At 36.8% G+C, this 17,620-nt stretch overlaps 1 protein-coding gene across 2 annotated transcripts in view; it reads right to left on the reverse strand.

Moving 5' to 3' along the window:
* NAV3 (neuron navigator 3) overlaps positions 1-17,620 on the reverse strand; it is a 511,162-nt gene that overhangs the window by 369,407 nt on the left and 124,135 nt on the right. For both annotated transcript variants that reach the window (XM_071423373.1, XM_071423374.1), the window contains exon 2: positions 11,727-12,131. In XM_071423373.1, the coding sequence (XP_071279474.1) occupies positions 11,727-11,807 (81 nt within the window). In that variant the 5' untranslated portion in view covers positions 11,808-12,131. The remainder of the gene's footprint in view (positions 1-11,726; positions 12,132-17,620) is intronic.

Consider the following 17,620-nt stretch of genomic DNA (forward strand, 5'->3'; position numbering starts at 1 on the left):
AGCAATGCTAATCAAAAGTAAAAACACTATGGGAGAGGAGAAGGGAACAAACCAGACATGCACTATTTTTGCTTATAATGGACTAAAGGTCTCCATAATCACTCTTTGGTACTTTTGGATTATAGATCCACTTAGGAATCTGACTCTTGGGATCAGTTTTGTTTATACCACTGTACATATCATTTTAGTTCATTATTGTTGAACATGGGACAGCATGGAATATTGAACTCCTTTTTTGCAAGAGACGCAAATAAAACATTGATGTAATGTCAACTCCTAACAGACAGCTATAGCTCATGAGTGTTTCTTTAATGAATAAATTTGTCATATTTTTTTTTTGGTGCATGAGTCAATTCTGAAAATCAGCTTGCATTACTGGTGCATTTTTAAGAACAGAGCTCCTCTGGATTTTGAGCCAGAAGTCTCATTTTACAGCAGGACTGGTGCTACTCCAGAGCAAATTGTAACCAGCTCCATCTGCTTTCAAAAAAGAACACAATCCCAGTTGTCTACACTCACAAAGGAAAACATTAGGAAAATCCTGGAATTTTCTTCTATTATTTCTATGTTCCATTTGTTGACTGATCCATTTGGTCATCCTGAAATTATTTCTTTACGTGACCATTTGGAAATACATAGAGAAGTGGCAAAGTAGCCATGTTGCAGTAGATAATAAGAAAGCACCATCTACTTTAGCTATCACTAAATGGAATTAATTAAGAAGGTATTCCCCTATCTAATGCACAGTCAAACAGGTTCCTGTATTCCTGAGAACATACATAGATTACTACTGGGAAATTAGGATAAAGAAAAGAGATACAATGCAGTAACAGCTAAGGCATGATAAGTACTTTGGTAAGCATGACAAAGAAAAAGCCTGTATATTCCTTCTTTTCTGTGCACAATCTCCTCCCTCCTCCCTCACACATATTTCTAAATGACATGTGTTTTTGTATAGGAGATCACATTCTACAAAGAGACACATTCATCTCTTAGGGATTAAATACAAGGATGGAATCAAGGGATATTACAAGCAAACTGTAAGGTCTTTAAACCAGACAGTCTTTTTTACTGTATTCCTACAGCACCAGCAGAACTGTATCCTGATTCATAACTGAGATTCCACAATGCAAATAAATAGCCATGAGTGCAGTATATTTATTTTAAACACTAGGTAAATATATTTGACCTTCAATATGAGGATCTTAATGCTCTGAGAAAGCTCAATGATAAATTATTCAGAAGATCTTTCAATTTTACAGATGAATAAAACTGAGTTTAAGCAACTTCCCTGAGGTTACAAAGAAAATTGACAAAGCTAGAAGAGAAAGTCTTTTCCTAAACCTTAAAATACATAATCCTTCCTAAAAGCAATAATGCAGGAGCTACCATATAGCAACAAGAATATTTATATTATATTTATATTATTAATAAGCTATTGCATAATAACAACAGATAGAAATGATGTTTCACAAAGCTGTAACTGCTCCACTCTAAATATAGAGTATGTTCAGGCAAACTAAACTGCCACCTTCCAGAACTGTGACTTAACATTGATCTGCTACCTTATATTGCATTTGTGTGGCCAGATTTTGGTAGAGGGGGACAGCGGGTCTACAGGGGTGGTTTGTGTTTGTGCACTGTAGCTCCTTTTGTTTCTCATTTGCAATGCCAACAATAAGTTCAAAGTCGCCTTTACTCTGCAACCAAGACAAAAATAGCACCTGCTAAAAATTATGCCTTCCAAATTAAACATTATGAACACAGTGTTTACATCAGGCAATTTCAAACAACAACAAAAAAAGATTTTTGGCAGCTTCCACCCAGTCCTCTTTTCTTGGTACAATGCCTCCACCATACTTACTAATAACTACTCACTGTCATGGACTTAGCATGCAACTCACTAGTGGCATCAATTTAGTGATTCAGACAGAGGAGAAAGTTTAATCCATCTCAGTCAGATGGCACAGGTTCTTCTTAATCCATGTCAGTCAGATGGCACAGGGACCTCTTATATCAAGGGCTAAGAGCAACAACCACACTTCTGACTAAGGTGGAGAACACTGACAGGATCTATCAGAGGAAACAAGTAAACACACAAATTCCTCACCAACACCACCACCAAAAATCCAGTTTGAAAAAAAAATTATTAAATAATATATTTAAAATTAAATAATATATTTACTACTACAATTGTTTTAAAATACTCAAGAGCCCTCAGCTGTGATTCCCGTCCTAAGCACTGCACAAACGTACACACAGGTACACAGTGTGACAAAGACCTTGTAATAAGGATACTATTTTCCAGAAAAACCAACAAATGGACTACAGAGAAAGAAAAATATTTTCAGATTCAATCACACTAGAGACTTTCCTATGCATTGCTGTCCATATTACATGTTTATATATAAGCATTCACTTAAAATACTTGTTTACAGAAATACAGATGCAGGTAAGCATGTTTATGCATGCATATTCACACACAGTTATCTGCATGTTTGTATATGCACATATAATGAAAAAAGTGATAAGCTGGGGTCAGTTCAGCACAGGAGAAGGAAAACAAAAACAAAACAGAGGGCAACAAACATGCAACAAGGATAGAGGGAAGATGACAAGTAATGAGAATACTCCTGACAGAGAAAGGAGAAAACAACAGTAACGACAATAGGAATGGAGAGTCAGGCAAAAGAAATAATACCAAAAGCCCAAGTAATAAAGACAGCCTGCTGACTTGCATTTCAACTACAGGTTTATTTTTCCATCAAAAATAATAAATGTTAAACTGGTACCAAAGCTACTTTGCTACAAACTTTTGATATATTCCTGTATTCTGGAGCTGTCCCTCACCCTGGTAAAAGCTACATTTGGTGACTTAGGTAAAAAAATGCTACTAAGAAACATTTCTGTGCCCAATACTGACAATTCTAGAAGACATCAAGGACTTTTAGTATCAAAAAAGTATAGGGATTTTGCATAAACCAGTGCCTACTGAGATACAATTTTATTACACATTAACTAACATGTTACAAAAAGGATATTCTAAGGCTCACTTAACTAACTGAAGAGTACCCTGAAGTAAAAAAAAAAAAACACCCACAAAAAACAAACCCCAACCAAAAAAAAAACCCAACCAAAAAAACCCACAAAACCTAGATGTGAAATAGAGGAAACATTGGCATTAAACTCAGTAGCTCTATGAGCTTTTTATTCTCCTCTAGCAAAGAAGCTTTTCTCACTTACCTGCAGGAAGCAAAACACAACTATGTTACTTTGTACATATACATATTTATACATATTTAAGTCAAAATCAATGTATATGTGCTTGCCAGTAACTAGCTGTGAAAGGAAGGAAGAAAATTATAACCATTTCCAGAATACTTTCCTGCCTTTGCATTCTTTTGTACTTGAGCACTGGAGAACAGCCAACATCAGTACCTAAGCATTAAAAAGATAAAAATGAAGCATCTCCCCAGCAGTAATCTTTTATTGTGAATGCACAGCATGAATGCACCTTGGCACTTCAGGTTAAGCTGTAATAAAGCATAGTCTTCCATTCTGGTACAATACCCAGACTCTAGAGATTCATATTCAAGGGCTGTGGGCACTATGAAGTTAACGTGACAAACTAATCCAACTGTCACAGTATACTCTGTCCCTAATTTTGAGGTTTGGGAGGGTTTTCACATGTATTTCTTACAGTAAGGATGCAAAAATCCCAGGAAAAAACTCATTTGCAGAAGCTAGGCTTTAAATTTTTTGTGCATCATTTCTGCATTCATACAAGCCTTTCTCATTTTCTCTATTCAGGCTGTCTATTTACGTATCGTATCTAAGAAAACAAGAACTGGCTTAATTTGGGACCACTAATTGTTGTTGGCAATCACTCAATGTTCCACCAGATGATTTTATTCAGAAGCTAAAAGCCACAGTACCAGGCAAGGTTGTCCTGTCATATATTGCTTTAGGCTAGGGCTATCTAGAATGAGTTTAAAAGGTTATTAACTTAGCTCTATACGCAGACACACAATGCAGTTTCACAAGAAAATTCTTGTTTTAATGTTTATAAAATGCAATCTTAAATAGGTCTTTATATCCCTCCCACAAAGGCACGCTGCAGTACAGCCCCTCACTTGTTTACTTCTGATATAGCAGAAGCAGCTGATGCTTCTCCTTCCAATTTCAAAAATTAGCCTTCCAGGGGAATTAGAGAAGCAAACAGTAGGACTTCCTCATGTGACATACAGATTCAACAACACTTACAATGCATTACTTGTACTGCAAGACAGCAGAGTTAATGAGGAAGCTGCAGAGTCCTTGACCTGAATTTAGGATCCACTTAAATCTCAAGGTACCATTACAGAGTGATTTCAAGAAACTAGCTCAATGCAAATATGGTAAAAATAACAACAATAGCAGCAGCAGGTTTTCCCAACTACTTTGTAAACACAGCAGTACTTTTCACTTAAAGTAGAAAAATTATAAAAGCAAAAAAAGCTTTAGTTGCAGCCATGTCAACCTTGCTCTAGTGATTTTTCTGTCTTTCAGAGATTCAAATCTAGTCCAGAGCTGGAATAAGGAGGAGGTTCAGGTGATTTTTACTTACTTCCAACATTTTGGGAAGAATTCTGGCTATTCTTTTTTTAGTCTTTATTATATGAAGCCTAGTGAAGAATAGTGAAGAATTCCATAGGAAGTGCAAGTTCAAGGGAAGGGGAACAATAAAAGAGGCATTTCCTCTAAATGTATGGTTTGATAAAGGATAATCAATAAAATTTAGGAAATACTTTCAAAATCAGCAAGCAGGATAGCTAAGTGCTAATGCACTCATTATGGAACCTATCACAAAGATGAGATTTCAAGCAGCAGAAATCTCAAAGCTCCTTTTGGAGGTATGATCTTCGTGAAGCTGGCTGATAAAATTCCCAAAATAATGTCACAGTGCAAGAGAAGAGATAACTAGAAGGCCAAGCTCAGATTCTCCACTGTACAGTGTCATATGCAACTGCTTCTCAAGCTAATGCCCCCTTTTAGAAGACAAAAGATAGGACAAGGTTGCAGATTTGTTCAGCATTTAATCCTTGAAGTTTGTAACATTTTCCCAGATGATGATCTCAGGACAAAACCAGACAAACAAATATTATTGAGAACAGTTTGAAAATTAACAATGCTAAGAGCAGGAAAATAGTAAATAACAATTACAGTGATTTTCTTTCTTTGTAGTGCCACTTTAGAGATGGCACTCTACAAAAAAGAAAGCTTCATGTACTTGCTTAGCTATTTATTATCACTTAAAATATTCTTTGTACTGAGGCTAATAAAAGCTTTGTTTTAAAAAAGTAGGAGAAACAGCAATCAAAAAACAGGATTTATAGTATAAAGTCATTAATTTTCTTTTCTACTTGACATATTTAAACCTTGCAGGTAGTTTTTAACCACCAAGATGTCCTAGGAAATCTTGTATAATCATGAGATACTAACTTCAATAATTTCACTGTTTCCTCCTTCTTAGCCATTGTGTCTTACTCTAAATCAGAGAAAACCATTTGAGACACAACACTTAAATCCACCTTTGCAAAGTAACTGGTAGAGATTGGAAACTGTGTCTTTAGCACTGGGTGAAGACCAAGGCCAGTCAGTCTGTTCATTTTTTCAGTGGGGGAGGGAGGGAAGTAATCAACCCAAGTGAGAAGCCACCTTCTTCTCTCAACTCTGTAGTGCATATCCCAAGCCATGCTGTGTACATACATATAGAATAGTATCCATTTCAGCTATCTGGTTACACAAAAATCTGCCAGCAGGAACAGCTGCAAAGCAGCTGATCTCCTTCCAACCCAGCAGTGATGATACCCTGTAGAACTCTTACTTGGTATTCCTGAATAAAACCAAGTTTTATTCAGTTATCAGGCATACATTAACAGCAACAACTGTAAGACAAAACTGGTAGTGACTGGAAAAGAAAGAAACCATCTACAAAACCAAGGCATACTAGAAAAATACATATTAAAAAAATCAGCTAGCCAGCATCATTTTAAGAAAATAATTCATTTAATTAGTATTTCATTTCCTAGCTGTTTTGGTGCAGCACTGGGACAAAATACTTCTCTGTAATCAGGTCTTTCTTGCAAATAGTGGCTTGGGGAAGGCAAGGAAAAAATATAAAAGAGAAACATGTACAATCTTATTTACATCATGGTTCTCCAAAAGGAAGAAAAGCCATGTTAATATGCAGCAGAGGACATGAGTTTACTTTATAAATTATTAAATATGGATTCATGTTCCATAAAATTATATTTAACTTCATCTATTAAGAATGTAAAGGTTGTGTAGTTTTGGGTTTGTTTTTTTTTTTTTTTTTTGAATTTGAACTTCCCTAGCAGTGGGCACAGAACAATTTCAGAAAGTGAGAAGAGTCAGGTGGTGGGGCCCCAGGGAGGTTTGATAGACAGGGAGATAATTCAAGTCTTTCTAGCAAAACTTTTGAAACAGAAAACACATGGAATATGGAGGGAGAAAGCTTAAGGGAAGGAATGACAGAGGTAATATATGACAAGCTGATACAGAAAAGCAACTGTAGTTAGTTATCCCTACAGCCCATTTCTTCTTATCAGCTGTGCTGGCTTGTCTTATCTGTGCCTAATTCTAGAGTATCAAAGTAAAAAAGCAAAAAAAGAACAAATATCTTCCCTGAGCCCTGATGACCCCTCACTATTCCCTTGCTGCACTATTTTTGGTGAAAATACTTATATGTCCTGAAGAACACCCCACAAAATCCCTGCCAGTTGTTGTGCAATATGGGATAACAGTGAGCATTCAGCCTAATGAATCTGTGATTCTTCAGCAGTTCTGCAGACCTCTGTTGTTTGTAAAGCATCCCCTGTCAGACAGATGAGCAGATGGACAAGAACTGCACAGAATGTACATGTATATGTACATATGTGTAGGAGTGACTGGGGTGTGTGAGGAGAAGGGATAGAAATTTCGGTTAGGGCAGCCTTGGAGAAATAAAACAAAATGGGAGACATCAACCTTTTTGTTCACATAACAAGCAACATCATTCAGATCCTAAGTCTTCAAATGAAAATGCACTATTAAACAAGAATAGCAACAGCTCTGGCCTGCCCAAGATTTCATGCCACTATTTTTCAAAGCAGTTGTTGGATGACTACAGATTTAGCTATAAAAATGAAAACTGAGGTGTGGAAATGGGGAGCACGGACACAGCAGTAGTAGAGCGTTTGTGAGAATAAATTTTGCTTCTGGCCCAACTGCCTCATGAGGATGACATCTGATTTTCCTGAAATGCTGTCCTGTGCACTGAATATTGACTAGGAAAAAGGAAACAGGGGATAGAGGAACGGTGTGATGTACATGCTGATTATTCCTGTTATATCTGTCCCTTCTAAACCTTCTCTCTTGATTTTTTGTTTTAAAGAATTGTGTATCAAGACTGCCTGATGCTTTCAACAGTAAACTATTATTTTACCCTACCAAGCAAAACCTGACTGATTACTGGACTTCTAATTAATCTCCAAATGGCTACCAAGGAGATAAGCAAAACATCTAACACAAGGTTTGCTTGCTATTCCTGCTAATTAGTTACATTTAATTATTGTCCAGTAATAGAGCCCTGGTGTCTATTTGAAAGTCCCTCCAGGTACAGTGGCTCACCTGCCTACCAAAAGACAAGAAAGACAAGAAAACAATGTCATTTGTTGTGAAAACAGTAGAAATTCTTATACATTCTCATATTTAGCTTCAAAGCATATATTTGTAGAGGAGGTGGTGCAGTGCTAAAAACTTTCCTCTATTTTCATTTGGTTTGGATCTGCCTCTAAACAGAAAAATCAAGGCCTTTTGACAAGAGAGTTTAAAGGAAATGTGATGAAAAACTATCCCTGTGACCACTCTGGGTGTGCAGAATTCCAAGGCATGGACAAGATGTGCAGAGGTACAAAGTCTTCTATTTTGGAAACAAGAAATTCTGCAAGAATATCATTCCTACTGTATTCTGTATAATGGACTTCAAATCCAGACACACATCTTTTGTTGTGAGTCAGTATAGGGACTCAGAGGGCTTGTCTCAAACACCCTAAACATAGTGGAACAGAAAGCAGTAAATTATTTGGCAGACAAAACAGATACACCAAACATTTAAGGCACAGAGTATTATTGTTACTGGGAAACATGTTGTACATTCCTGTATTTCTGAAACAATTTCACAGATTTACACGTGATCAAGTGCATGAATGACACTTAGGGGTACAGCCACCTGTGTTGTTTATTTGTGTGCTGCCTCACAGACATCTGCACACCCACAGTGAACCACAGCCAGGCTCCCACCCCCAGGCTCCAGACACCAACAGGGCCACAGCAGCAGCAGCATTCTAAGGCTTGGCTCTGCCTGCCTGCAGCAAGCAGGTGTTTTTTGAAGATACAATGCAACCTGGATATTCTGTCAAAGAAATGGCCACAATGGGACTTTTTTTTTTAAGTCAAACATTAAAATTAAATGAGTAGTCAGGAAATTTTGAATGTGCATTTTGGAGACTAGCTAGCATAAACCATGTATGTGGCAGAATATTACAAATTGCAACATTGATTTTGAAAACAGAAGAACCCTTCTGAACAATTAAATAGAGATAGATAAGACAGCCCCTTTCAGGTTTTAAAATGGTAATCTTAAAGAAGATGCCTCAATAAATCTGTTGTTCAAAAGAGGAGTTTGTGGCTCTCTCTGCCATGTGCTAAAATCATGAACTTGCACACCATACTGTAAACAGCAATATATGGACCTGCTCCTCATTGATATTTCTGTCCTAAAGCCTTGAGATTCATCATACTGATTTAATAAGGAATTACAGTACACTGTGGGAAGGGCAAACAGATGCACAGGCAGAGCATTTAACCTGAAATATCTAAGTGGATGAAGCAGTATGGCTGGCACATCAAGCCTGGAGGAAGAAAAGGCTTCTTTTGGACAGAGTTACCATGGACACATGGTCCTTGGCCAGATAGAAATAATGGACAACCCAGAACTATCTGTTCCAGCTCATTGCCAGTTTCCTGAGGCTTTGCATCCAGACAGAAGAATTTGTAGAGGGAAGACCTATGCCTGTTTTCTGTAAGAGGTCAAATTAATTAAATACAATGATCTTTCTAAAACCTTTTTCCTCTCTGATCTATTAGCCGGCCTCCCTCCTTTTCCCAACAACTCAGCCACAAAAATCAGACTATTGCTTCCACATGGCTACTTAACTAAAGCTCTAACTTAATGACTAAGCTTCCTCTTTTACTGTGAGCATCAGCCCAGTGACACATGAGAGTCCCACAAATATAAGCAAGCCATTGCCAGAAATCAATAAAAATGTCATTGCATCTTGCAGCTACAGGAAGAATAAGGAACTGGACAGTCCTGTAGCCACAAAAGAAGCATGCACCTATTTAAAATGCAGGTGATAATGTTTGATAGGTTTTGAGATAAGGAGTATATTTGAGTGTCATACACACTAGCAACAAGAAAAATTTTTTCAATATAGTTGTTCAGACCTAAATCCAGACCACAGAAAAGTAACCCTATGCTATTATGTATATAGCATAGATATGAAATTATTAGAAAAGTTACATCCCAAAGCACAGTCTGCATTTTTAAAGCTACCTGAGAAGTCTTATATGATGCTTTTTTCTCAATTTGACTTTTCTCCTAAATTGCTCATGCAGAAAACAGTAACAATATATTCTGTAGCAACATAACAATTGAGTCTTTTCAGAATGCAATATTTTTAATTTGCTGAAAGGACATAAGGTATCCAAGACATTCAGCTTGACTCTTGCCTAGTAAGATCCAGGTAGTATACAACTAAGGCACTCATGTCAGCCAATAATTCAGCCAATATTTCCTAAAGTGGTAAAATGTAAAATTATGTAAAAATTTGATCTAGAGACAACACAGCAAAAAGAGATAGCCCAAATCACTACTATTTCTTATGTTTCACCACTACCTATAAACCCTTTTTTTCAAATATCAGCCTTTTATAATGATATTAGCATATCAATGATATTCAATTTCTAGTAAAGATCCCTGAATGAAACTAAAACTAACAAGACTTCTGTTTATTATCATCACATTTACTTCTTCAGTATCAACCACAGCACAAAAGCAGAGCCTTTGATGGTTATTGCATAGTTCTACAGAGGGATAAAATATCTACAGACTGGCTCAAAGAAAAGATTTGACCTTGAGGTACAACAGATCCTCTTTGAAACAACCTTCCCCTCCCACACAATCCAAAGAGCTCATGTCTAAGAGTGAATCTGCAGGTATTAGGCATGAAGGGAAAAAAATTCTTTTGAAATAAGAGGGGGGTCGGAGGAAAAGGGGACTCTGGGTTCCAGGTCACATAATAATGGTTCAAAAAACAGTTCACCAGATGGTGAGATTAATGCTAACATTTCTCAGCTTTTCTTTTGTGCCACAGAAGGGTGGGAATTATGAAGTGGAGAAAGTACCATGTTTTAAACTAATTATCATTTATCATATATCTCTCCCCTCCATTACAAAAAAGAAATGCTCAAAGGTTGAATATATATTTTCCGTAATAATTTCATTCTGTGTGTTATGATAGTATATTACCTAAATTCTCTGCACTTTAGAGGGCTATTGGCTATGACTGAATTACTTAGATTAGCATATACAAATCTCAGAGACACTAAAAGCAAGTATTTTATTTTATCGGTCTTACAATTGTTTTATGTTGTCCATAAACTACACCAGTTTTGTTTTTTTCCCAAATAAGATCAAAAATATTTAAAACATTAAACAGAAACATTCATACCAAAAATTAAAAAAAAAAACCCAAGCCAGAAGCATATATTATAAGTCTGTGTAATAATGAAGCATGTAACCTGCATTTCAATACAATATTTGGACAGTCCCACTGAACCTGTGCAATAACTCAAAGAGGCCAGTAAATTTCACTTCAAGGCATTGCATGAAGCACACCACAGCCTCAGATGCTACATCAGAACATATTCTCTCTACTGGCTGCCAATCAGGGCAGGCCTTACCTTAGAATGCGGGCAAAAAGAAAATTAGAGCATTTTTAACTTTAATGAACTAGAGATTGAGAAAACCCACAAAACAAAGCAAGCAAAAAGCTTTTTTCAGGAAAAATCCATTAATGTAGTACCAAAAAACCTAATAAAGCATGGGTCCTTCTATTATCCCCATAAAGCTTAAGACATCAAATTAAGGTTTATGAAATAAACATGAGAGATATTTCCAGACCACAGTATAAATAAGTAAAGGAGATGAACTTGGAAGGTGAGATTTTTCAGAGAGTGTTGCAGAAGTGGGATTTCTGAAAGAACTTCCCATACTATAAAAGTATTAGTTAAACGGCCTTAGATACTGAAGGATAAATATTGAATACATTATCCAGAACTATGTGTAGGACAGAATAAGAAGGGTCTACCCATGCATCCACAGTCAAAAACAAAGATCTCACCCTGTCTAAGGCTGATGTCAGAGTTTTGCTTCTGGTCAGCAAGTCCAGGTTTTGACAGATAGTTTGCTAGACAAATTCAGGGAGTTCTCTGTATTGCAATATCATGTGAGCATAGCAAACTACTTTATCCTCGAAACACATTCATTTCTAGTTTACTGAAAATCATCAAAGAGTTTGCAAGTCATTTAAATATAATTAAGTAATTAAAAATAATCTTACCTTCTTTTGATCTTCTAGTTTATGACTTACTGGATTCCTTCCATGTTTGTTCATCTCTGAAGATAAATCCATCACATTCATTCCTTGCCCTTCAAAATGAAATCGGTTCAGCAATGCAGCAAACTAATCCAAAAAGCAGGGGCTACAAACACAGAAACATGGTGCTTTTTTCCATCACACACCATCTCTGAACATCAATGACTTGGAGAAATGACTAAGAAACGCATCGATTGAGCTGAGGAAAACTTTGCAGTTCACTCTTGAGACTTTCCAAATCACCATAGCGTTCTTAAAAGCTGATGCTTAAGAAGAGAAATGTTCATCTACCACTTTTAACTCCAACTGCTATCTGTATCTTTCTTCACAGGTTTCCATTTTACAGGAGGTTACATCCTGACTGTGAACCTGTTGAGATAAAAAAAAAATCATCAAGATTGATTTACAATTTTCTGTCACTCTATAACTGATTATCTGTCTTCATTAGTGCGTGTGGATTTTGTGTGGTTTTTATCATGGTCTTTTTTTTTTTCATTGGTTAGTTTTGTTTTGGCTTTTCAGTTTTGTTTGTTTTTGTTAAGTGGTACTGAAGTTTAATTTAGTACTTGGCAGGATGAAGTAATATATGCTCCCATTCATTCCCCTCTGCATCCATCTGTGAGCACACAGAGTATTCACTGAGAACAGCTAGTGAGTTCCAGCTACCGGTGTAAAGGAGAAGTTATAGTGAAGAGAAAAGCCAAGACTATTTGACTAAAATACTGAAAACACTAAATTAAAAATGGACAAAAAAATCCTCCTTGAAATGCCAATTCCCACCCCAAAGCTTTTTTTACTGTGATCCAGTTATAAATAGGAAAAAGGCTCAAGGGTGAGATTTACCCAAAAATGAGACAAAAATCAAGAGATCAATATTGATACAAAGAAGCACTGATAGCATAGTACCTGTGAGATACAATTTCTTCCCCGGACTAAAGAGTGTTCCAACAAGAAACAAAATTGTATTAACTCTCAACACCACAGTGTGAGGCACCTATTCTTATCCACATTTATCTTCACATCCAATTGAACATGATAGCAATAAAGGACTAATCAAGCCATAAGAACAAATCCTTTACAAAAATAACTAGAAACAAACAGAAGATGCATTTGCTTTGGGGAACCACAGGAATATAAACAATCGTACACTAAGCTACTGTATGAGAGAACATATACCCAGACAGCTTGTTACCAAAACACCACTTTAGCCTGATACATCTGACCTCAAAATCAAATGAATTCTCCTTGCTATTCTAACTTTTGAGAATCACCTCCTTCTGCAGATAAGCAGTGTATTACAAACACTCACCAAAGGAAACTCAAATGCTTAGAGACCATTTTTCTATTCATTATTTTGAGCATCCTGAGGAAAGTCACTGAAATAAAAACAAGACTAAGGTGTTAACTGCCCATAAAATAGGAAGTAGTCACCAAAACTATGCTGTTAAAATCTCCCATAAATTTATGATTTTATTGGATTAAGAAGCAAGCCAGATTCAATAATTTACTATAACTTTCCCAAGCACACATAGCTTTTCTCACCCCGTTTTCACAGAATCTGAAGCACAGCAGGACAGAACCAGATATCACTCTCAGGTGCAGCCTGTTCCCACCCCCACGTGCGATTTCCCCCATTTGAGAGTTTCACAGATCCACAGAATGCACAAAACCATAATGGCTGGATGCAGGAAGATGAAACATGAGATACCGCTGCAGGGATCAACATCTGGATTCATGCTTAGAACAGCTGTAAAGCCAAGGTAAGTCAAAACCAAGCTGTTAAAGCCCAGCAGTTTCTCTGGTTCATTTCATGGTCAGACATGTGAATTATATTACTTCCCATGCCTGGCAATTATGCTATGCTAGGCAATTAAGCTATTCTGTGGAACAGCATGGTGTTTTCAAGCCAAAGTTGGACAGAATGCAAATAATTCTGTTTGGACTGCCCTCATTACTTCTAACATGCAAAGCACAGGGTGGCAATTCTTGCTTGTTCCATGGTCTTCAGCCTTTTCAACATAAACAGCTGTAATTAAATGCTCTTCACTGGCATTTTTTTTTACAGTGGAACCAAATTTATTATTCACTATTTAACACTGATATTTAACATACACACAATCACAGAATAAAGTATCCATAGTCCTGGATAGCATGATGATCATAGACTAAATAACAGATTGTTAGTAGGTCACCTACAAATATAGAGGTCAAGGTGAGTTAGAGCTTTTTTACAATTTTATTCTCCTAACAGACACAAAAACTCTCATTCAATAACCATTTTTAATAATTTTGAGATACTTATAGTAATAGAGTCTTCCAGATGCACTTAACACTGGAAACACAGGCCTAAAGGAAGTAGAGCAAGCTATCCAAGCCATGAACATCTTTAGACTTTCTTGTTAGATAACACAATGAGGAAAATACTATGTGGAAATTATTTGTGATCAGGGCTGGGGGGTGGAGGTTAGTGACTTCCTCCTCTAGAGAAACTATGGAAAGCATTCAGGGCGATGAATTTCTGGTTTAAGTATCTCAAATACTTGCCTAAATTCAAGTGGACTTAAGTCAGGTGAAATGTGTCTGAAATATCTTCTACTTCTCTGTCAGCTACAGGTTACTGACAGACCAGTGGGCAACAACCCCAGAATATATTCTCAGAATTAACCAGAATTATCCTTTCTGTCCTTCCCTTACTGTCATCACAGATAGCTCCTGAAAAGTTTACACTGACAGGATTTTCAGAAAGCAACCAGAATCCTCAAGCTCCCTGCAGCCTCTTCCATGTATTAGTAGTAGCAGTAGTAATAATAATAATATTTTCCTGTAAGTGGCACATTCATTAAATATTTCATGGAAGTTAACACAAATATCTTTACAGACGCTGGATTTTGCAGATCAACCTGGTTGAGAAGAATGTTCAGGGAGGGGCAGTTGTAAGCAAGTACTGTTTTAGTCTATTCTAATAGTTCTACAAAATCTACAAAGGAAAAAAAAAAAGGTGCTGTAGGAAAACTTTAGATAATGAGGTTTTTCCCTAGGTTTCTTCCCCTCATCATTGGCCTTCAGGAGTTTCAAAACTCCATGACCACATAAGGTACACTCTGATGGCTACATGGGAGGCTTCACACCAAAACACTGCTCTGTGGTTGTTATCATTGGCAATGGTGGGGGCAAGGGCTATGTTAGAGATTCAACAGATTACCTTTTCTAAAATCCTCTTGTGCCCACATGGGCATTCTCAAATTTTGCCCTATCATTATAGCAATTTTGAGACAGGTCCAGGTATAAAACTATGACTGTAATTTGCACCTTTCAAATTTTCTTGTTTGTGTAAGTCTACTGAATCGCATCCTGGGTATTATCAGCTGCACTGATAATGGTCTATGCTTAATAAGAGTTATGTTTTTATTAAAGAATTTCTGGAAATATAGATAACTATTTTCTGGATATGCTGATAGGAAATGCCATGCAAATTTTAGAAGGACACAATATCAATTTTCAGTACTAATACCTCATTATTATGGTTTATGTGCAGTTATAATAGATGTGGAATTTTGGGGCTGCTAGGGAGAACAAACTGGAGACAATACCCATTTACCTATTTCAAACACAACAGCGTGTATGCCAGGACCAAAAACAAGAGCCACCCTCAAACCTCAGTGTACGGCTAAAGTTAACACAAACCAGCCTTGGTTCTTGCTCAGCAGTGCTCCCAGGGATGGCAGCATGGCTGAGAGAAATGGTGGGAGAGTATGAAGACACTATGACTCCCTTGAGATTGGCAGTGGGGCACATCTTGTGCAAGGCATGCTCTGCCCCACTGTCCTGGATGCTGATAAGGCTCACCACTGATGTTCTGCAAAATGATTCGGATTCACATTGAAGACTGGCAGGTCAGGAATATCAGGGGTGTAACTTCCATACTTCACATGATCCTATCAATCTTCTAGATGATGTGGCACCCCAGTATGGCACTAATAACTTACTCATAGCAATAGTTTCACAATGGCCTTAAAAAACCTGTAACCATGAAAGCTTCTTATCTTTCTTTGTAGTCTTTTCCCACAGGGAGAAAATGTTAAGGCTCTCTGTATGGGTCTAACTTCAAACATTATGATCAGGCACACAAAGAGTTATCAGAAAAAGAAGATGATGTTGACTCTTGGAGGATTTTGAGAGCAATTCCAGGGAACATTGCTTTTAGCCAGCATTCAGAATAAGAAGCCAGTATCTGTTCTCTGCACACACACATGATAGAAGTGCCATAGAAAGGCTTGTCTGCACCAGATAAAAGCAGTCTGGGAAGGCAGCTGGTGAGCCAAAAACGTATCTCTAAGCACTGAGGCTTGCCTACAGAATTATTTATTCTGATACAAAATTAATTCTGTTCCAAACACATGCCTGATTCGCAGCAATACAAAAAGCTGCGGTGTTTACAGCTCTTTCTAAACAATGTAATGGTTTTTACTTAGATAAAAAGTGACCCCATAAGGACAAGTCCAGAGATGATATTTCCTTTATTAAGTGCATTTTGTATTACTTCTGTAAGTGGTGTCACTTTATCCTCTGCATTTATTCATAGGGCAAAACCCCTCTTCAGCACAGAATACTATGTGGAGCCACCACATTATCAGTGAGGATAAAATCACAACTGTTTGCATTGTTCCTGGCTCTAGTCAATGCATATTAAAACATATATTTTCAGATTTGTATGGATTAAGAAAGAGATAAAGGGCGCTCTAATATTTACATCCTTGAAATGCTTTTCTGCTAAGCAGGATACCAATTGCCTCAAAAATCAAACTGAATGCACAAATTAACACCGGTGCACATAATTAATTAGGAAAAAATTTTAAAATCATATCTATATATGTAAATACACACATTTATATGAGACTGTTCTATTCTCAGAAACTATTGTTATAAATGGTACAACAACTCAAATCTTTCTGGTTTTCTCAAATCCTTTTTATCTTACCTCCATCAACCTCCATCAAACAGGCTAAATTCTCTATACAGAATTTAGAGCTGCTATTACATGATAATTTTATTTCAGGTTTGGAACCAGTACCAGATAGGAATGCCTTCTCTCTTCCATCATCCAATTCTTTTGCCCCTGAGTATCAGAGATAAAGAAGCATAAGAAAGGGAATACAAAGTCTATTTTTAAGAGATAGTCCAGTCTGGCCTTTTACTCTGATGTCTCCTAAAGATTTGTTGTGAGGGATGACAGTTTTGTTGCATGTACAGTACTCTGTGCAAAGATCTGAGCATCAGACCTAAATGATATTTGGTTATCTTACCCAGCACTGCCCTGCTACATATGCCGTCTCTTAAGAGATTCATCAAACATCTACATTTCACTGTGCCTTACAGCACTTCTGCAGACATGCTACAAAGGACAAATTCCACCTTATATCAACTCCATTTTCAGTGGAATATTTCTCCATTTCTGTCTAAACTTGTTTTGAATGTTCCTCTGTACTACTGAAATAGATGAAAACAGTATGGTGTAGCTTTTACGTTTCTAACGTTTGGAAAACAATAGGAAGACTGAATATTCCTTATTTATTCACATGCTAAATACTCTGCAATATTTGTATTATTTTTTATAACTCTGCATGTATAATAAAAGAGCTACCTTAAAAAAGAAGATAGGCAAATATTCTCCAAACCCTACCAAAAACCTGGATGGGATATGAGAAAGACAACACTGAGGTGGAAATGAAGGGGAATACAGAAAGCATATTCTCATATTCTAGGTATACAATAGAAAGAGTAAGCAAGAAAATACAATTCAATCAAACAATGTAAGTGCACCTACAAGGATCTTAAATTGCTCTGACCCATTAACCAAA

Source organism: Agelaius tricolor, unplaced genomic scaffold (assembly GCF_023055355.1).
Source record: "Agelaius tricolor isolate 1412-34295 unplaced genomic scaffold, bAgeTri1.0.p SCAF_3, whole genome shotgun sequence".
Lineage (NCBI taxonomy): Eukaryota > Metazoa > Chordata > Aves > Passeriformes > Icteridae > Agelaius > Agelaius tricolor.